At 37.3% G+C, this 21,789-nt stretch overlaps 1 protein-coding gene across 2 annotated transcripts in view; it reads right to left on the bottom strand.

Annotated features, from left to right (window-relative positions):
- LOC119793838 (glutamate receptor ionotropic, kainate 5-like) overlaps positions 1 to 21,789 on the bottom strand; it is a 307,049-nt gene that overhangs the window by 91,966 nt on the left and 193,294 nt on the right. For both annotated transcript variants that reach the window (XM_038301110.1, XM_038301109.1), the window contains 4 exons: positions 17,198 to 17,295; positions 14,757 to 14,922; positions 10,424 to 10,602; positions 6,766 to 6,819 (listed from right to left, as the gene is read on the bottom strand). In XM_038301110.1, the coding sequence (XP_038157038.1) occupies positions 6,766 to 6,819; positions 10,424 to 10,602; positions 14,757 to 14,922; positions 17,198 to 17,295 (497 nt within the window). The remainder of the gene's footprint in view (positions 1 to 6,765; positions 6,820 to 10,423; positions 10,603 to 14,756; positions 14,923 to 17,197; positions 17,296 to 21,789) is intronic.

The following is a 21,789-nucleotide window of genomic DNA, read 5'->3' as shown; positions in this document are numbered from 1 at the left end:
CCTTGTGAGAGTTTCACAAGTTTTATGTCTGCAGTTGGCTTTAGCTCTTTAAAATAATCATGTAGTTTCAGATTGCTGAACAGTGTCAGTTTAAAGTTTTGAAATAAAATAAATATTTTAAACCAGTCTGTGTGAATTGCAAGTCACTTTAAAATCTGTGCTGATGTTGAAGGTTGTGTAGCAAGTCCCAAGCTTACTTGAAAATCAAATCTTTGAGATTGGATAGTATGTTTGGAAGTGATGCTGTTAAAAGGATCTCAATACACAATCAGAAAGAGAATTTACAGTACTTGTTTCCATATGCCCACAAACTGACTGCTCGCATTTTGTGCATGAGCAGTCAATGGAGACCCACTAAGTGCAACCAGAAAGTAAGTTAAGCTTTTTGTCATCCTGCAAACTTTCCTGTATATTAATAAACCATAACAAATTATTAGTATTAGTCTCTAGTATGTTTTATTTTTTTTTTTATGCAATAGGTATTTATGGCGTGCAGTTGCTTTCAAAATGAGTCAATCTGAAAGCACTAGTGAAAAAAAAGTTAGTTGTGTGAAAAATCTATTATTTAAGTTTATTATGCAGTGCACTTCAAACAGGGTAAAATGAGGTAAAATATAGATAAGGTAAGTGCAGGAAATTCTTACTTTTTTGTGGCTGATGTTTGTATTTATAATAGTATCAGTATCCCAGGTTTTTTGTGTTAAGGACATTTTTCATTTGTTGTTTTATTTCTGCTGCAGCAAAAACTTTAAGATATCTAATGCGAGTCAGCAGTTTTCAGCCTGAACCATAACACTTAGATCGCCACTATTAGTACTTGGCAGCGTCTGCTCTCTACATCCTTTTGGCTTAAAATTGCTAATTAACAAAAACAAGAAGGCCGTGAAAGATGTACAGAGGAGCCAAAGAGGGGTTTTTTTTTTTCACAACTGCTATAAAAGTAATATTAAGGATTTGATTATTTATGTAAATATGCTAATTTTAAAGGCCTCTTTGTCGATTTGCTCATTACTAATTTATTATGGTTAGGAAATTCATTCATCAAAATAGCGGTCTTTTTCTTATCTGTTGTCGTTGCCAGTGTCTCTGCCGGCTGAGAAACTTTTGCTGTCATTGTTGCCTCTGCTCTAGCCGGATGCCAAATCAATTTCAGCAGCAGCCAGGCCGGCTGTCAGACTGTCGGCCTGCCAGTACTGACAATAAGCAGTTGGCTGGCCAGGTTGCAGGGACCAGGCCAACCCTGTCTAGGGAGAAAGCACTGCGACAGCATTCCAGAAGGACACCAGTGATGCAATGACTGCAGCATGCTTCACAGTAGATGTTCATTTAGGAAGAGGCTGGTTTTAAGGCTAGTCAAGGCTAATAAATAATAATTTCAAAATTAAACTTCTTTAAAATGTTGTATACTTGATATATTTTTTTATTTTTAAAGAGGTATTACCTTCATAACGCCATAGGATTTTGATTCGGTTAAACTAATAGTGACAACCTCCTGATTATTTCACCTTGATTTTCATATTTCTGGGTTTGAATTTGAGCTTCCTGCCATTTGATTATTCTTGCATTTATGTAGTAAGCCGCTGCAGTATTGGTCAGTGCAGCTTAAGAATTTCAGCTTTTACCCATTTAATTAGTGGTTAAAGCTCCAAACTGTTTCCATCCTATTTACATAGAGATCATCTCTTGAAATAGGAAACATTTTCAGGCATAATTGTGCCGCAATAATATTCAAAGGAAAGTTTGATTATATTTCTCTATGGTCTACCCTTAACTTAACAGTTGGCATGGTTTGGACAAGTGCATCACCATGCACCCCATAATAAAAAGAGCATTTTAAAACCATAATTGTTGACTGTAATGAGTCTGTTAAGTGTTAGCCATTTAAAATGAATCAGTATGTGGATCGCAATAAAATAGAGATTAAGCAACAATAATGGCTCCAAGACGTTAGAGCGTTGAAGAGAATTATCCAGTCAGTGAAAATTCCCCAGAGTCTAATGACTGACTCCTCTCTGTTTTTCGTATGCTCTAACAACATTAGAGGGAATATTAAAATTGTGCTTTTCTTTGCTAGTATTTTTACAGTCTGCAGAGCATGTTCAGTGCAAAGTTAAAGGTAGGTCACTGACACCGCTGCAGGCGAATGAAAATGTGAGAAAGAGAAGGCAGTGGTGGGATGGAGGGAATGACAAATTTGCCCTTGGTTTGTTAGTGCTGCCAGAACAACCCTGCTAAAGTCTCATGACATACTGTGTTTAGAGTCAAGGCGGAGATCGAGGCACGTTATTAACCACGCAGGTTCTTTGTACAAGGGCACGACACCAAACAGGGGAATTATAATGATGACAAACAGTGAAAGAAGCAGCATGCATCTCTGATGAGAAGAGAGAGATAAGGAGGGGGAGGTTAGGGTTGATCGAGAACAGGAAAGCTATGGTTAAGAATGTAACACAAAAAATATCCTTGAGGTGTGAAAGGTTTGCTCACATGAGAACACACCCAAAAAAATTCCCAACAATATTTTTAAAAATCTGCTGTTTGGACTCAATAGCCAGATTTTCCAAATTAAGAATGTAAAAGTAAAACATCTGATCAAATCGAATGACATCCATGAAAAGAAAAAAGAAGAAATGAGGAAGAAAATTAATTTTTGGAGGAAAGAAGACACTTAAAAAAGACTAATCCACCAAAGGTGATGCAAAAAATGTGTAGACTACTTTTGTAACAGACATGTAAAAAGGTCCTTTACAGAGGTTAAAAAAATGTTAAGGTCCCCACAAAGAAAGTGACACAAAAACCTTAAAAAACAACTAAATCCAGAAGAGCAGACAGTGGTATAAAAATATAGTTAATATAGGTAACAGGAATGAATTAATAAAATATAAAAACATGATATAAAAATGCTTAATTTTAAACACAATTATAAGTTGTTTCTGATAATTGATATAATTAACTTGAAACAAACGCAATACTGAAAAAAATTTGTTATTATCAAGAGTCATAGCATTAATAGTTTTAATTATAAGTATCAGCACCATGAAATAGAGGGTTGTCTAATATACATAATTTAAAATAGGTTGATGTGGGCTTACTTTCTACACAGAGAAACTGTGACAAGCAAGGAAAAAGGTTTAGGATAATTATTCTTAAACTGTGGGAATTATTTCTGATCTATATATGAATAAATCTGGGATCTAGCGCTTAGTACCAAAAGCCATAATGACACGTCGCTCAAAGACTATTCATCAAACCTCCATTCTTCTAATGTTAGTAAAGACTTTTGTGACTAATAGAGACATTTCAATCTTACTCATGGGTTTAGCCTTGAGCATGTAGGACCCAAACCAAATGCAGTTAATTTCACTAGTCAAAACTAAATATGTTACCTAACCACCATCAAAACGAGTTTTGTGTGTTTCTACTTTGCCATTGGTCATTTCTCCTTTTTTTTGTCTTAATTTGGACATAATTAAGAAGTTAAGTTAAGAAATAAAAGATAAAAAATAGGCAATAATGAAATGTAAAATTACAGCAGATAATCATCTCAGCCTCTGTTTGGCAACTTTAGGTCTTAAACTCTGGTAAAGTAGTGGGGTTGGAATCATGATGTAAAAAGAAGAACTGAATTCCCCTGTGTTTCTAAATATATCCATGATGTTCTTTAACATGCTCTCCTACATCCACCTGCGATTCAGCCAATCAGCTTTGAACCACACCTCCACAAAAGCCAATCAGCATCCAAAGTTCATCTTAAAAGGCCTCTGATCCACACTTGTCCTCTCTGTGTGCAGACGGCGTATGCACTGTGTGACTTCATTCAGATGACACAGTTTCAACTCGAAGTGAGCTTCGGATCGTCCGCACCATTTGCTGCTCGGATCCTATCCTCTGACACACCTGTTGATCCACTCAATGCTGCAGAGATTGGCGGCTCCGCCACGCCCTGTTCACCTGTCTCCAAACATTTCTGTGTTTCATCCATCAGCAGTCAGCTGGCTCGCTCTGCGTTCAGCTCGCTAAATCTGATTCTCTTCAGGTGAGATGTATCGCTCCAAGGCTCTAGTGTTTCTTCATTCATACCTTCAGCTCTTTTCTCTATCAAGAAATATCACACGCAAATGGTTCACCAGCTCACAGCTTCTCATCGTTAATTAACATCAGTCTCTGATCTTTGCCTTTCAAGGTCCCTGGCTGTTTTTTTTTTATACAGTTTTCTCTGTCAATTATGTCATGGTGATTTAATCAGCAGATTGTGCGCTGCTTGATGATAAATCACGTCGTTCCTGCGTTTCTTTCAGTGTGTTTCGATTTCAACTCACGTTTCTCATAAATTTCAATTTTAAGGAAGCCTGAATTTAGAATCCGAAGTTTTGTGGAAAGATGTTGTTTTCTATTGCCACTGACTTTAATTAAGTCATTTGGATCTAATATTTAAAATATATCTGAAAAACGCTTTGGTCTAACGCATAAAAAACTGTCCTGCCCAGTCAATCAGCAACAAGTTAATCCCGCATTATCCATATATTAGATGAATAAATCTTGAGTTACTGGAACCTGAATTCCTTTATTGGACTCAATAAATCCGGTAACTAATTTAATTTCACCAGGCTAAACGTGATCTACTGAAATCGTCAGTTGGGTAAATATTTACGTCAGTTTGTAATGTTATTTAATAAATTTAAAAAAAGGTATGGCTTATCACGTACATTCAATCAAGTTTTCACTTCACCGCATATATGGGGTGAGTTTCCTAGTGGATGTTTGTCACTCTAAATGATAAATTAAACTGCAGCCTTTTCTTTACAGAGTCTATCGGCTTATCTTCTCCGTCAGAGCATTAAGGTTGAGATGTTTTTATCCCCTAACAGACTCTCAATTTTTATCACTTTTAAACTGAATCATGGTCATTTTCAAGGCTTGTGGAGTTGTTGCGGATTTTCTTTTGGCAGTTTACCATGTTTCACTGTCATTTAGTGAACCCGTAGGCTCCCTAGGCACCTTTCATCCATCGAAACAAGTGCTTTATGGCATTCCTTTCCCATCGCTGCAGGTGTTATGATGCCCTCTATCACTGCGGCAGGTGGTTATGGTGCCCTTTTCCTACTGCTGCAGGTGCTCAGGGTGCCCTTCATTCTTAGTGGCGGGCGCCTACGCTCCCCTTTGCCATCACTGCAGGTGCTCATGGTGCCCTCCATCATCGCAGCGGGCTCACAGCGGCCTTTTCCCATCACTGCAGGTGCTATGGCACCCCTCATTCTATGGCACCCCAGCGCTTATGGTTCCCACCCATTTTCTATCGCTGCAGGTGCTATGGCACTTTCATTGCATGCCGCTTCATGGTGCACCATTTCCCATCGCTACTAGCTTATGCCACCCCTTTTTTACATCACTATAGGCGCTTGGCACCCTCCATCCATCGCTACAAACGCTCTTGGCACCCTCCATTCATCTGTAGGAGCATCAAAGTGCGTTATATCTGTCGCGGCGGAAGTTTCTGGCAGTCTTTCTCAATCACTTCAGGCACTCATGTGCCCTCATTCAGCATTACATGAAATTATGGTGCCCTCCATCATCACGGCGGGCACCTCATGACGCCTTCGATCATCGTGGCGGGCGCCTCATTGCGCCTTCCATCTTCACCGCGGGTGCCTTATGGCACCTTCCATCTTCGCGGCAGGTGCCTTAGGTGCCTATCATTGTGGGTGTTTATGGCACCAGCATCACGGCCGGCATTTTATGCCAGCTTCCTTCTTTGCGACGGGCGCGTCATGGCGTCTATTATTGTGGACGTTTTATAGCGCCAGCTCCGCGGCTCACATTTTATGCTGCCTTCCATCTTCGCGCCGGGCGCCTTATGGCGCCTATCATTGTGGGCGTTTATGCAGCATCGCGGCAGGTATTTCATGCCTCATTTATCCCAGCAATTATCCCATCATCATTCACCTCATCTCACCATCCCTTCACAAACCTTTGGTAGACCTTCGCGGAAACTGGCCCCCTTTTGGTAGGCCTTCGTGGCAACTGGCCCTGGCCCTCTTTTTGTAGGCATTCACGGCAACTGGCCCTGGACCCTTTTGGTAAGCCTTCGCGGCTCATCTCCTTTGTTACTACTCCTGCTGTTCTACTTTTCTTAGCATTCAATTCAGTCTCTGCCTTCTGAGCATGCTGTCGTATTGGCCACAATCTCAGCAATGTTTTTGGGGGAAACAGCCCCCAAAAAGTGGAGTTTTTCCTCTCCACTTTCGCTCCATGCTTGCTCATCATGGACAGGTTCTCTCAGCCTGTGTTATCCAACTGGACTTCCATCTTCCAGATCCCTGAATGAAGCTCTAGTATCAGCCCACGCAATCCACTGGATGTCCCCATGAAGCTCAGCATACCATCTCACTAACCAGTAGTCTACAGACTGACCAACTTCATCCATCTCCACGCCACCATGTTTCAAGCGTGGGGGGAACAGCCCTATTCTTTGCTCCTGTTCGTGCATATCTATCCAAAGTAATTGTATCGATAAATTCCTCTTAATTGTCTTTTCTCTTTGTGTGAGTTTTTCTGATTGAAATGCTAATTGTGAGAATTGACATATCAATAACAAAATATGATAAAGGCATTTACAAAGGCGAAGGAACCATATGTTATAAAATAAAATAAATATTAATGATACATGGTCAGAGTTGTAAATATTTTACATAAAATAGATAACTAATTGGACACTTCTCCTGAAATATTTATGATTAATAACTCACGAAAACATAAGGCGCCTACCATGGTGGTGAGAATATACTTGTAGAAGGCCGACATCATCCCCAGCTCGTTAGCCTGCAAGGCACAAAGATAAAAGCAGACAGAAGAATAACAGAGATTTAGACAGAGCAAAACCACAGTTCAAAACCATGAATGTTGCATGTTTTTCAACAGGGAGTGTCATTCATCCCTTCTTTAATGAGACTACCAAATTGTCTCCTAATCTTTTTAAAATCTGCACCAACAGGAAAATATGTTGTAAATAGGAGAAATACTAATAGAAGGAAGCTAAATGAGCTCAGTGTGTAATTTTTAGCTTAATATGATGGCATCAACATAACTTTTTAACATCCACTCTTCGCCTGATATCTACCGTAGAATTACGGTCTACAGCCGGGAGCAATTAATGCATATATTTGTTTTACCTTTACTTACAAGTGTTCTCTTTTTAGACGGAGGCACCGTAAAAGAGGTCCAAAGATGTAGAATATATTTTATATTTTTAAGTTCAAACAACTCTCTTAGTCTCTGGCAATTTATTTTTTTTATGTCCCTCTCAAGACTCTATTCCTCTAAAAGAAATCTTTGAAACCTTTTTTTGCAAATATTGCTTGAGACTTTTTTTAGCCTAGTGTTTCAATCAGACTTTTTGCTGATCTTAAAATCAAATATCTATTCTTCTGTCAACTAATAAATGGTGCAGCTCTACTTGTCAGCTGCTACATCGAAAACTGCAGTATAGTGTGTTGCTTAGCTAGTGATGACTTAGTGATTTTAATTAACAAATATGGTTTTCCATAACAGTATTAAGAATTGATCTTCAAAGATACAGTACCAAGTAAAAGGTGCGGAATTGGGGCAAACAAATAAGTGCAAACGTAAAAAACATCAAGTTTTGTTGAATCTAGGGAGAAAAAAAAAGAAAAGACAATCACTGCTGTCTCTTTGTAGAGCCACAACTTTCAATTTAAGTCATAATTTGAATGGAATAAAAAAAAACACACCATCCTGCTGTAATAATTTGTTCCAGCCTGCATTTCTTTAATAATTTTATCCTACAATTGTTGTTTCTGACAGTCCAAATATGATTACATGCACATGATTGTTCTTCATCCTCATGCATTGTACCAAATGCCTTTTTTTGGCCACAATGACCACAGATATTTTGTCAGTTTTCTTTTTAGAGGTACTGAAGCAAGTGAATTGTAGATTGTAGAAATTGCTTCTCATGTGGTAAATATTTATATTTGCATGACCTCCACCCTCATTGTTTAATACGAGCAAACCTTTTAAAGACCAGGCCTTCGGTGTCTTTTTACCATCATAGTGACATTTATGGTTAAGATAGATGACCTCTACTTCTTGAATATTCTACACAGTATTGGTCTGTGTTAAAGAAACAAAAAAAAAAATATTTTCAGAATTGAACAACCAGGGGCCTGTTTCAGAAAGGAGGTTAAGTGAAAACTCTGAGTTTGTTAACCCTGAAACGAGGGAAACTCTGGGTTTTCTGTTTCAGAAAAGGGAGGTAAGTTAAACCTGAGAAAGCAGAGTAAGTCAAGCCCGTTTCTGAAAGAGAGGTAACTTATACTCAGAGTCAGTTACCATGGCAATTTACTCTGTGAACCTAACCTGGTCGGGAGCAGGTTTTCTTCAGAAAATCCGGAGTTTATTTTGGTCTCCTCCCCTTTTTTAAAGAGGAAGTGGTGTTTAAACACCTCATTGATTCTTTGGGGACATACAGTATTCATTGCACACATTTCAGTCACGTAGAGCGCATCAAAGGGAATGAAATGGCATGTCCTTTTATGGATGATCCTGTTTGTAAAGCCAGGTAGCTACTCTACTCCCATGATGTGCTCAAGGCTTACCTGCTTGAAGTATGTTTTTATATTTCATTTTCAGCTGCTGCCATGTTCTTTTGATGCCTGCAGGATTGCACCTATCCATGAAAACTAAATTAGGTTTAATAAAATACTGTTCTTCCAGTTTCACCTCTGATATTATAACAGTTGGGTAAGTTACTCTAAAATAGTTCTTAATTACTAACTACAAATTTTATCTTCAACAAGTCTAATTAGATTAATGTATTAATTACTGTCTCTAGAAAGTATTGGTCTAATTACTAATTTGTTTTACTTACTTATTAATTACTTTCTAAATCCCAAATCAACCTCAACCACTTGAACAATACAAGGAGAGACAAGAAACTGCACTTCTAATGCTTTCAAATAAACAATATTCAACTGCATGAATTAATCTTAAATTGACCAAAGTGTGTAACTAGAGGGAGAAAGTTCAAATCAAAATATACCTTTTAAAATTTGATATTAAATCCACTATTGTTTTATAGTCTTTAATTTAATTACAGTATTTATATGACTTAAGTAACTTAATTCATTACACCCAACACTGTATAAAAGTACCGTAATTAAAATGTAAACTTACGCATTGACTCGAGCAGCTATTTTCACCCAAGCTAACTCTCTCTCCTTCGCCGCTGCAGCCGTGTTGTTGTTTTTTTTTTTTAAATACATGTTCAAATTCTGCATATGCTTGCATAAGCACATCCAGTTCTGCTGGTGAGAAATATGCAGACCTTTTTTTGTCTGACGCTGTTGCCATGGTGACTCGTAATATCTGTGCTCCATTGATAATGGCTTTTTATAGTTGTGGTGCACGCGCTTAACTCAGAGTCAGTCAATTTAGAGTTGATTGAACAAACTCATTTCAGCTGTTCTAAAAACCCAAAACTCAGAGTTTCCAATCTCAGGATAAGTCAACTCAGAGTTCAAGTTGTAACTCAGAGTTGGTTGAACTTCCTTATTGGAACAGGCCCCAGAGGTTAAACATGAATAAATTTAATGTAGCCCCTGTCAGTCACTGTCAGGTTTGGTGGAAGTTATTTGACCACCCAAATGCAGAGATGAGTTCAACAGAAGCACAAATTCAGGAAACAATAAACAACTAATCAAAGCCAGGAGATGCCAGGAAGAAAAACACATGCGGATCAAAGCAATGAAGAGAAACCAGCCCTGGGGAACTCCACAGGAGGTGTTTATATGGGAGACAGAACAAAGGCTGTGCTAATCAGCTGATATGGAGCAGGTGTGGATAGAAGTAACTAGAAGGGAGCAGGGGGAAAGAAGACTGGCACAGGGGGAAACAGAGAGCAACACAAAAAACACAACACTGCTTAAATATAAGTAGAAAAAAAACCTACAGTAACACAAAATGGGAAAGAAACCATTACCAGGAAAACACAGAATGACATAAACAAAATGAAAATGAAAACTCAAAAAGAAACTTAAACAGAGCCAAAAAGTCCAGAAAGAGCAAAATCGTGACAGTCACAACTTATTTCTTAAAGCAATTTAAGGAAAATTGCATCCATTAATTGTCATAACCAGTTTCCTTTAAACAAAAATGTAACTTGTTTTTATTTCCCAAACTAATTGGAACAGCTCTTTTTTTTATATTTATGTCTTAATGAATTTTAGCAAAGTCTGGTCTGAAGCTTTGTAAATGACAGGTGATTTCTAGTACATTCATGAAGAGTTTTACATAAACTTATACTGAGAAAATGCAGTCAGCATACTTATAGAGTTTAAAATTTTTAATGCATTTTTTTTTGTCATTTTAGCTTGAGTTGAACATTATATGTAATTAGCATCCTCACCTTCCTGAGGATATGGTAAGAAATAGAGGCATTAGCATCAATAATGATGGTAGCCACTTTGTCATCACGAATCTCCTTCAGCAAGGGCGTGGGGTCCAGACTGTCATCCAGCATTCGCACTGAAAGCGTCTCTCTGGAGATAAGGAACTGTCGAACAAGTTCCTCTAATCTGAGCAGGCCTAAACAGAAAAAAGACACAGTTCTAACAAAATTCCACAAGCATAAAATGCGAATATTGCAAATAGATCTACTTTTAAACCTGACAGAAATCCAAATGCTTCTTCTGGAAAAGTAACTCAGGTGAGAAAACAGCAACAAGTTGAATCAATAAATTAACCAGAGGTACAGTATCAATTGTATAGGTATAGGAAACAGGAAATACATAAACAACATCTAAAAAGCTTCTTTTTTCATTAAATTATTACTCTGATTTTAAAAGGAAGTAGAAAAAAATCATCTGAAATTGATGGGACTCAGAGTCATTAGAGTGACAAATAACTGTTGCTGCTTCAATTCCCTAAAAGACGCAATAAACAGACTGGGATAAAGGTGATTATGTAGAGAGCCCATTAATTTCTTTCCTCAGAGAATGCATTTTTTCCCCCATGTGTCCAAACAGATGTAAATGGACTCACTTATTAGACACCTTTACATTTAAACAATATGAGATGGAATATGTTTATGAAAAATATATCTAACATGTTTTGGTAATCACTGTAATTTGTTGATAATAATTAAAATCTTTTTTTTTTTTCAAAGATTAATGTCCCCCAAAGAATACAGGATGACAGAATTCTCACACACATTTCATGCAGTGATTTTAAGGAGCAATGAAAAATATGTCACCTTCCCTTTGCCTTTTCATGGTCCCACATTAAAAACTTCAGTTAGCTCTCAGTCTGAAACAGTACCTCTCTTTTCTTATGTTTAAATTTGATAATAAATGAGTTTTTTGAAAACTTGCCATTCTTTAAAAGATTAAAGGAAAAGCTATTCTTTATTTACCAAGAAGTGCTATTGTCATTTTCAGCAAAACTTTTAATTACTTAGGAAATATTATAAGCCTCTTGAATTTTAAAAGCCAACATAATGCTGAGAAAAGCATAAAAAAGCGACATAATAATTACTAGCTCGGATATATCCTAATATCTGAGATGTTTTTTTTTTTTTATCTGTGACATTTACCATGTTATAGAATTTGCATATCAGTGCCATTGGTCTTATTTTTGAACAATAGGTTGAGCCAATTTTTAAACTTTACAGCAAAATTGGGAGAGAAAAAAAGATTATAGACATCAGGTAGTAAGCATATCGCTCACCCTTTTAGAATCCTAATTTATACCCCCAGTATAATACTATATAACCAATGATGTATGACTTCATTTATATGTTGACCTTTAATAAATGCACATTATGAAATAGATTCAAACCCCTTTATTACACCAAAGATAGCTACTGTTAACCTTCTGCTCATAGATTTTATTTATCAGAGCCACGTGACCATAATCAGGACTAAGTAAGTCTAGACAAGTCTAAGTCTAATAATTAACTCTAAAGAGTTTTTAGATCAGAGTCCTGCAACGAGTTGGGTAACTGTACATCTACAGGTAAAAAAAAAAAAAAAACAATAAAACAATATTATTTCACGGATGCGGGAACAGGTATGAATGAACAAAGTAGGGTATCATAAAGTTACAGCATGAATTAAACTTATTTAAATTTTCTATTTATTAACTCTACAGATTAAAAAATAAATTAATTCAAGACAATTCAAATAACAGTACTTCTTTTAAGCAACAAGGCAAACATTCTTACTTAGACAAATTTACAGTTGTTCAGCTGTAAGCGCAGTGCGGACTGGATGTTAGTGTGAGGCAATGTTCTTTATGCCTCTGTTATTATAAACGGCTGTGTGGGCACTTTGGGATCAGGGGTCAGGTCACAATTTATTATTTACAGGTCTGTGCGGTCCTGGCCGGGGTTTAAATTAGGATACTTGCAGGTAACGGGTCGGGTCTAGAACTCTACGGGTGTGGTCGGATACAGTTTTGAAAAATCAGACCCGTGAAGGACTAATATAGATTACTGATTGGGTAACTAGTCAATTTTATTGTTTTTTAACCCATTACAGAGTTTTCCCTGGCAAGTGTGAATTATTGCATAGTTTGTTTACATGTCCCAAAATAGATGGAGGCTTTGGTATGAAAACAAATGTGGTATAAATATCTATATACCATATCTATACGACAGGAGGAAATGACTATCACTCTTATAAGCAATGGATGAGATGTGTTTGTAAATTGTGCCTTTTAATTAAACTTGCCAGAATCTGGCAAATATAGTCACTTAATGCCAATATCATTGAAAGGATGACAAATAAAAAACAACAAAAAAATACTTTTTTGTTACAATTCAAGCCAATGCAAATGTCAATAGATATATAAACTGTTGCACATTTTTTAAGTTATAATGGCCACTCAAGGTTCTTTACATCATAGCCACATTCACCAATAGTTCTGTTAGGGCGACACTCATGCAAACAGCAATGCACTAATAGTTAGGCACCTTGGACATGCATGCATTGTCCAAGGGCCAGTCAATAGACAGATTGAAGCCAAAATAAGACTTTATTTTTGGATTGCAAGATAACTACTTTTTGCCTAAACAGTTGTTCATATTGTCATTAAGTCGGGTTTGTTGTGTTTTTTGGCAAAATTTCAAAGATATAAAAAGATGTAAAGAACATGCTTTGTATATTAACAGTGTGTTAAAATGGCCAAACCAAGTCACATTTTTAAACAGGTTTTGTTTGGGCTAATACCAAAGCATAAGGCCAAGAAAAATTAAATATCTGTTATATTTTTTAAGCTAACTTAAAATGTTTAGTGTTTAAAGAGTAGAAATGTTTAGTGTTTAAAGAGTAGAAACAATTCTATTCTGAGCTTAAAGCATAGTTGTGATTGATAAAAAAACTATATATCCATTATTTTAATGGATAAAATAAGGACACATCAAAAAGCATTTTTTCTTTTCTGTGTTTCTGTCTACTAGTTTTAAAATGTCTGATAGAACAGTTGTTTACCGATGTGGTAGATTGTGACTTTTAAAGCTGTAGTTATTTATTTGGTTAAAAAAAAAAATGTTTGGACCATTGCTTTCAGTATGTTTTTATGTCTTTAAATTATTCTGAAGAATTAAAACAGCTGCCTTCCTAAGCTGGTATTCAATCATCAAAACATTAGGAAGCTCCCTCTCATTATAGCATATGGCAACCATCATCATTAGACTCTCAAATTAGACAAGTGAGAGCTCCCAAAACAATTTAGATTTTTTTTTTCTTACTTCATGTCTGTGAACATTTGTTGTCTTACCAAAGGATGATCAAAACAAAGTTTTTTTTTATTACAATTTTTTAAAGATGGTTTAATAAATACCATTAGGAGCACAATTTCAGGGGAAACCGGGTATAACTCACTGTAGATTAAGGCAAAATTAGAAATAGGAATATAAAAAAGTGTAAAAAATGTAAGCCGCTTTTCTCACATTTTGAAATCCATGTAAAGCATTCCTTCGTAAAGCATGCCCTGTATGATATGCTTGTCAGTCACATAAATTACCATGAATATGAAGGTGTTTATAGGTTCAGAATACTTTCCCAGCAGAGGTTCAATATCTCACCAAATATGAAGCTCTGTATTCTATTAAATGAAGGAAAGAGAGAGGTTGCTTTCGTATTATATGTATGGTCAACGGCAATAAGGAGTAGCACTATGATAGTAAACAAATACTACTATTTTTGTCGAATGCTCTGAGTTATAATATAGCATTGGATTGAAAGCTTATGAAGTGGATCTATCATTTTAAAGAGTGCTATAACAAACAAATCTCAGAGCAGCCCTGGCTTGAAACTTTAAGTATTTGAAAAATATTCTGGCTGTATTCTGTCCATCAGGCCAGGCCTGGAAATCTTCAAAGGTCTCCCAGATTCATGGCATCAGCAGTTAGGACTGGTTTTGACGAACCCTAAGCTCACAATAAACTTATTGTCAGGCCACATCACTGAACTCTGCAGAGTTTGAAATACCTGCTGCTTTGAAAACCAAATGCCTCGGTAGATGCAATGTACCTGCTCAGCATAAGAATCTAAATCCAGCAGAGTGGAAAAAAAACATACTGAAAGAAAAGTAGAGAAGGTAACAAAAAAAAATCCAGAAACTCATATTCAGCTTATAGTGTTAAAAGAAAAGCCTCAGCCGCTTTTTGGTCTGAAAGTGAATTAGAGTGAAACGCAATATAAATTAATATGAAATGCAACGCTTTATTAAGGACTTACACTCTGCTTTAGCACAAATGAGGCTGGCTGTTGGGTAGCCAAAGGAGCGCAGGATGGATCCGATGGCCAGGCTGAGGTCCTCGTTACTCGGATACAGTGTCACCGAGGCGAAGCGCAGGTACGGTAGCTTTGGGGTTTCCTCAGGCCCGATCTTCACGTGAGGGATCTGACCAATCCAGATGGAATTAAGATGAAGGAAAAGAAATTAGTAATTTTTTTCAGGCTAAAGACCAACCCTCAGTGCAGGAGAAAAATAAAGTCATAATAGTAGCATTCACAGTAGTGTCTTTATTCAGTGCCAGTAATGAAATCTAAACATCAAAGCCTGTAATTATTGTAGTGGGCCTACCTAAACAATACATCTTTACTGTGCCTTTTTATTTATTTTTTCCATTTGGGCTTTGTATTTACAGCTTATTTTAAAAGTAGAAACCAAGACCAAATAAAGGCATAATCTAAGACTGTTTCTACATTGACTTAGATTATAAATCAACGCTCATACAGATAAAACTCGAGCGGATGGTTGCCGTGACCTGCATGTATTAGAAATGTATTAAAGCTGAAAAAATAGTGAGAGATTGAAAAAAAGGTTAACTTCTGTACTAAATGATGAATCATGTGAGAGGACAAATGTCTGTGCTACAGTATAACCTTCACTAACACCCATAGCAATTCAAATGCTAAGCTGTAATTAGCTCAACTGGGCTTTGCTCTAATCCGCAAAAAACATGGAAGAAACTTCCATATCCAGTATTATCCAACATTATGAAACATGTCAGGTGCATGACTCAGGATGAGAGGATGGTTAGAGGCTAAAAGTGGGATTGATGCAGTGTGGATTCACTGAAGCAGGAAAACAGTGGCTCATGATTTTATCCCTTTAATCAAAATCCTTTTACATCCTTATCCTGCAGTTAATGTTGAAACTTATTAACATCATTTGAGGTGATTTCATGAATTTTGTTTCAAATCAAAGCGCTAAAGATCATGTTTTTAAAAATATATTCAAAAGGGACCTTTGTTGATATGATTGCTAATTTAATACTACTACTATGACTAAGAAAAATTGTACTAATAATATTCTGATAATGCAGTAATACATTTGATAATTAAAACAACAATCTGAAATCGATTATAATTCTGTTTTTACCAAGGAGGGCAAACGATCAATGCCCCTGGGAGATTTCTAAGTAATTTGCATTAAACCAATTAGTTCCGATAATTACTGACTAGTAATTCTGCTTAATTTGGTATTTTAACTATATATTTATTGTGAGTCAAGAGTTAAAGCTTTTAAACCCGCAGGGCCTCCCAATTTTTAGCTTTCCCTGTGCCTTCTGACTCAAATTTAAGATAGGTCCTTGACTGAATCACTCTTAAACATTTATATCATTTTTTAGTGAGAAGACGCAAGCTGGAGAAAAGACACACAGGGAGGCAGCAGCTTTATATTCCTATAAACCATCTTTCTGTAAAGTAACCAGACAGAGTTGTGTTTTATTCACACGATCAAAGATATTGTCAGCAAAGTGGCAAAAATAGGACATCATGAAAATTATGTCCTATTTTGATTCTAGTTTTAAGTCCTCTACACAACCCCAAAAAAAGAACATTTAAAAAAGGCAATTTAAATCTGCAATGCCTTAAAGATGATAAGAGGGTTTAAGGATGACCACTAAAGGTATTTAGCTCAATTAGATCTGGAGCATTTTTCATTCAACATTTTCTCTACAATAGATGAAATCAACAAAACTCATTTATGAACGAGAGCAGCTGTTCTGTAAATGGTCTGAATTTATAAAGCGCTTTCGTAGATCACTTAGAGCACTTTAACTGTGCCCACATTCTTCAAAAACACGCACACTTCCACAGACTAATAGATTCATAGGAAAGTTTGAGTTAAGTGCCTTGCCTGGGGAACTTGTGAATATTGCCGTTATAAAATACACTTAATGTGAGTAAAGACAACAGGAAGAAATTAAAAAGAAAATAGACTAAGGCAAAGTATCAAAGCGTATTTGCAAATTATGTTATGACCTAGTTATTTCCCCTTTATATCAGAGGAAACCTGAATAATGAGTAAGAAGTAGTTCAGGTTGAAACTGAGAAATTGAACTATAAACTTACATCAGCTCATTTATACCTTTCTGAATTGAGCTTAGAAGTACAGTTATGTTAATGATCAACAAGTAGAGCGCTGCTAGTGATTTTGATTTAAAAACTTTACATTCCATGGATGAAAGTTGATGGAAGGCATGGGTGTGTCTTTGGCACATCCTGTTATCCGACCAATTCCCTGTGAGAATGGGGATGACTTACTGTCGATGAGAAACCATCTGCTTGGATTTAATGTGCCTCTGCTGTAAGTTCATGATACTCTGGAGTTTCATACACTGACATATTCAGATGGCTTGAGGCTAGATATGAATTATGTGGCTTACCTCTTTTTCCCCGCAGATGTGACTGATGGTTGACCCTGAGGCGGGGCTAGAGGCAGGGCCAATCACTGATACCACACCCTTAGGCAGGATCTGACACACTGATGGAGATGAGGACACAGAAAAAGAGGTTAATATTAACATAAACTAAAATATTACAGTTTAAATTGTTTTTAATGTAATAATTATGACCATTGTAATAAATATGACTTGAATACTGAAACGATTATAAGCTATATTGTACTATTCCCATTGCTAGTATTGTCACAATAAGTTCATTACAGAAAATCTACAAATGAAAATAAATAGCTTCATCACACCCGTTCATTTGGAGCGGTCTTTTTTTTTCCTCTTTTAGGCATTCAAAGTAAAGTGGAAAATATATGTTTTTTAAATTAAATGCAGTGAAATTTTGACTAATTTAAAACTCCTCATATACTACTCAAATGTTCAGTATTGTTGGTCAGTTTATAATTGGGTTTCGTTCTTTGCAATACATGGTGTCATAGGAACTTAATGTAATGTTTGTTTGACTCTACAAAGGTTTCATATATATATATATATATATATATATATATATATATATATATATATATATATATATATATATATATATATATATATATATATATATATATACATATTCTGTTTTTAAATATCACAATTTCACTAGGTAACACTTTTTTTTATTAGATTTTGGTTTATTTGTTTGGCTTTCCTTGCAGATGTCATGTATTTTTGCTCTGGTATATCTTTGTGCTCTGCTACTGAAGAAAACCTAAATGCCTGTCCTCTGGGAAGTCTCCTCTCATACTGCTGGCAGTTCATAATCAATAAACATCAGCAGCAGCTGCTCATTCAGAATGCTGCAAGCTATGAGGTCGCCATGACCTCGCTTCACACCAACGCTCTACACCTTGAAACGGTGAAACATCGCCATGAGCCATGCGTCCTTGTGTCCCTGCGACTTGTTCCATAGTGTCCCTCTAATAAACCGGAAAGGAAAATTACTCCACACCTGATATTGTTTAATAACATTGACACAAAATTAAAATTTAAAAATACTAAAAAAAAAAAAAATTTTTTATCTGGTTTAGCTAAGGAGAAGTTACATTTGTCCAAAACTAGATGTAGCAGGAAAAGTTTTAGATTAGTTTTATATAATAGCAGTTTTAGTATTTACTTTAAGGCCACTAAAAATGGGTCATTTCATACATTTCCCTGTCACACAATAGACTACTTCCATTTGTTATCAAATAATGGAAGATTGACAGATTTCATTCAGCATGAATATCATCTCAACGTACAGTTGCAAGGTAAACAAATGCACCATAAATACAGACAGGCATTTTTTTACCAAAATCTTCAAATTGCTGCATTTTAAAATGCAGCGATAGAGTTGATTCCTTCCCACTATCAACGCAACCCACCCCCATACAGGGGACCAAAACATCTCGCCTGGCCAATGTCAGCCAGGCCAACAATTCTCCTTAACGACCCCCCCTTTCAGAGGCACAGACCTTCATCTATCATGATCCTAGGCCTGGGTGCAGGCTGTTTTTTTTCCTTTCTCTCTCCTCAGCAGGGCTGGATGGGCAGGTGCTCTTCATCTAGTTGATTACCACCCTTCTTAAAGGGATAGTTCGGTATTTTTGACATGAATCTGTATGGCATCCCGATCACCAGCGGCATGCAATCACACTGACTTACCCCTGGCAGCGTCCTGTGAGCAGAGTTATCGTCCAGTTTTGGTCAAGCCGAAAGTAGTCCTGCAGGTTTTTAGGTACAGCGAAATAAAACGTTTCTCTTCCCAAAACATTATGTGTCCAAAAGAGTAATATTTTCGCATCCCAAAAACATTGTAGTGGAAAAAGTCATTCAGACAGCGAGCCCAACAACAGCCATGTCTCCTTCCGCGGCGGAAGGAGACATGGCTGTTGTTGGGCTCGCTGTCTGAATGACGGCGCGCACTGATACGAACAGAGAGAAAATAGGACCAATTGATAACGACGTGTGACTTTTTCCACTACAATGTTTTTGGGATGCGAAAATATCACTCCTTTGGACACATAATGTTTTGGGAAGAGAAACGTTTTATTTCGCTGTACCTAAAAACCTGCAGGACTACTTTCGGCTTGACCAAAACTGGACGATAACTCTGCTCACAGGACGCTGCCAGGGGTAAGTCAGTGTGATTGCATGCCGCTGGTGATCGGGATGCCATACAGATTCATGTCAAAAATACCGAACTATCCCTTTAAGGAGCTGGAACCAGGAGGAGGGTGTCAGTTTGTTAATGCTCCTGTGTGGTACTAACTGATCTTTAACCAAAACTTGCTTCTAAAATTTTACCAGATCCTAACCCTGCTCTCCGTTTGCTCCTTCTCAGAACCCAGGATCCCAAGCCCGAAACCACTCCACAGAAATCTCTTCTTTCTGGACTCCTGCCAGAGGCATTTCCAGTCAGCCTCCAGGAACCAAGAGGCAACGGGCCTCTGAACTGCTTAAAGCCCTCCTGCCTGAGCTCACCTGCCTGTCCACCCTATGACACCAACCAGACCTGCACCATCCGACCAGGCCAATGGTCACCATCCTCCCCAAACTGATGCCAAGCTTCCCTCTCTGTGAGTTACAAACACCCCTCATCTTTCAAACCAGCACCAACCAGTTGCTCACCTGTCACCTAACCTCTATCAGCAGAACCCAGAAAACCCTGCCAGCCGGACTCCTCTCTGTACAGACCTCAACCTTCAATAAAAGCCCTTAAACTGATCATTGCCTCTGTGGTTGCTCTCATTCAGAGTCTGTCAACCTAAAGCATGACATTAGCAGGTATTACAGGCTAACAAAGAACCCAACAACACCCCATTCCTAAGGCGCGGACATGTTCTTCCGGTTCAATTTGCATGTTTTCTGAGCAAAAACAAGGCTTTGTTTGGGGCCACTCAATAAAGCTTCAAACTCAACGCTAATTCCGATATTTTGAATTGAAAAAGCTTCCTGGATACAAAGAACAAAACGTCTTCAAACTTGGAAACAAAGTCCAGTGGATTGTTGTTGTTTTTCTGAACCACCATCTACAGTATCATTAAGGCCAGGGCTTCCAGTGGGATTCACACACTCTCCTCCAAGCTTTTCAGATCAAGCTATATCAATTATAATTGCTATTGGAGTTTTTAAAGCAGCAGTTTTAAAGTTGATTTCAGTTGTTGAACACATCCAGTTCCTCAAAGGACTTGACCCCTCGTAAATTCCTTGCCGTGCTTGTTTCAGCCAAAAGATATCCCTTAATGAAAAAGAAAATCTGCTGTTAGGCACTACTTGTTCAAGGAAACTGCTGTAGCACTTCCAGCTGATGAATGGAGCTAGTGAAAGCTACATAGCAGTTACTGTTCAACACATGACTACTACACACTCGCCCAAATATAGCAGATGAACTAAAGGTGGAACCAATGAGTCCATATATCCTCATATTGTCAAGTTAGTTAAATGCTACTTTGCCATACCAGCTACCTCTGTCCCTGATGAGAGGCTATTTTCTACAGCCAGAGGCATCAAAACCTCCACAAGGTCTCCACTTTCTGTAGGAAATGTGGACAAATACATTTAGTGCCAAAAAGCATGAAGGTTGAACGAACTTGAAGATGGCCTTGTAGGAACACTTAAAGGTAGAAAATAGTTGAGACCATTCTGTTGCACTTGTTGCCGTCACTACTTTTCCAAAAGACAACGTGCTACTGTAGCACTATCCAGAAAGGAAAAAAAAGACTGCTACATATTTTATTTATTTCAAATTTTTGAATTCAGTCTTTTTTACTGTATTTATTAATTTTTTTTATTTGTGAAACTGTGGGCATTTTGCATTTTTGCTTTATTTTAAAGGTTAATAAAGCTCTTCACGTTTACACCAAAGATGCAGTTTTATTTATTTTGCTTTTCCTTTCTTAGGATTTTTTTTCAAAATCCTCAGAAAATTCTGAAAGACTACTACGTAAATGGTGTTCTAAAAATCAAGAATACATATCCAACCACACACACCTCTTCCAACTTGGTAAATAAAACCAATTCTGTTTTTGATTGTTATCTAAACTATGTCATAGTAGTTTAGTGTTTTCAAAAATATCACAGGTTGTAATACACCTGCAACTTCAAAAAGGTTTGAGGAGTGGTAGTCAGGTAGGGTAAATTATTGCTTAACTTAACCCTTTATAGGGCAAGGTACCATTTTTGAGCACTTGCATATCCTTTACAAATGCCCCCCCCCGTCCTTCAGTGAAGTTTAGAAGCACAAGATTTATATCCAGCCATTCAGCAAAGACACTGCTACAGGGCTGTACATCTTATTTTGGCATTTGACCAATTAGGTGATGTTAGGAATCCAGTTTGTGTGGTCTGTTTGTGTGTTTCCATCTCTCCACCACCCAGAGGTGCCCTGTCTTTGTTGGGCCTCCCTGCACACCTGCGGCTCATTGGACAATTATCTGGAGGAGTATTTGAGCAGTGGGCTGTCAATACCTCGACGCCAGAGTGTTTGCCAGTTTTGGGTACTCTAGCCAATCTGAGATTAGCAGAGTCTAACCTGAGCTTTGTTTCTC

The sequence above is a fragment of the Cyprinodon tularosa genome, unplaced genomic scaffold, assembly GCF_016077235.1.
Source record: "Cyprinodon tularosa strain WSP-4 unplaced genomic scaffold, ASM1607723v1 ctg460, whole genome shotgun sequence".
In the NCBI taxonomy this organism is placed as follows: domain Eukaryota; kingdom Metazoa; phylum Chordata; class Actinopteri; order Cyprinodontiformes; family Cyprinodontidae; genus Cyprinodon; species Cyprinodon tularosa.
The sequence above is the reverse complement of the archived record's forward strand: the minus strand, read 5'-3'. Positions and strand labels throughout refer to the sequence as shown.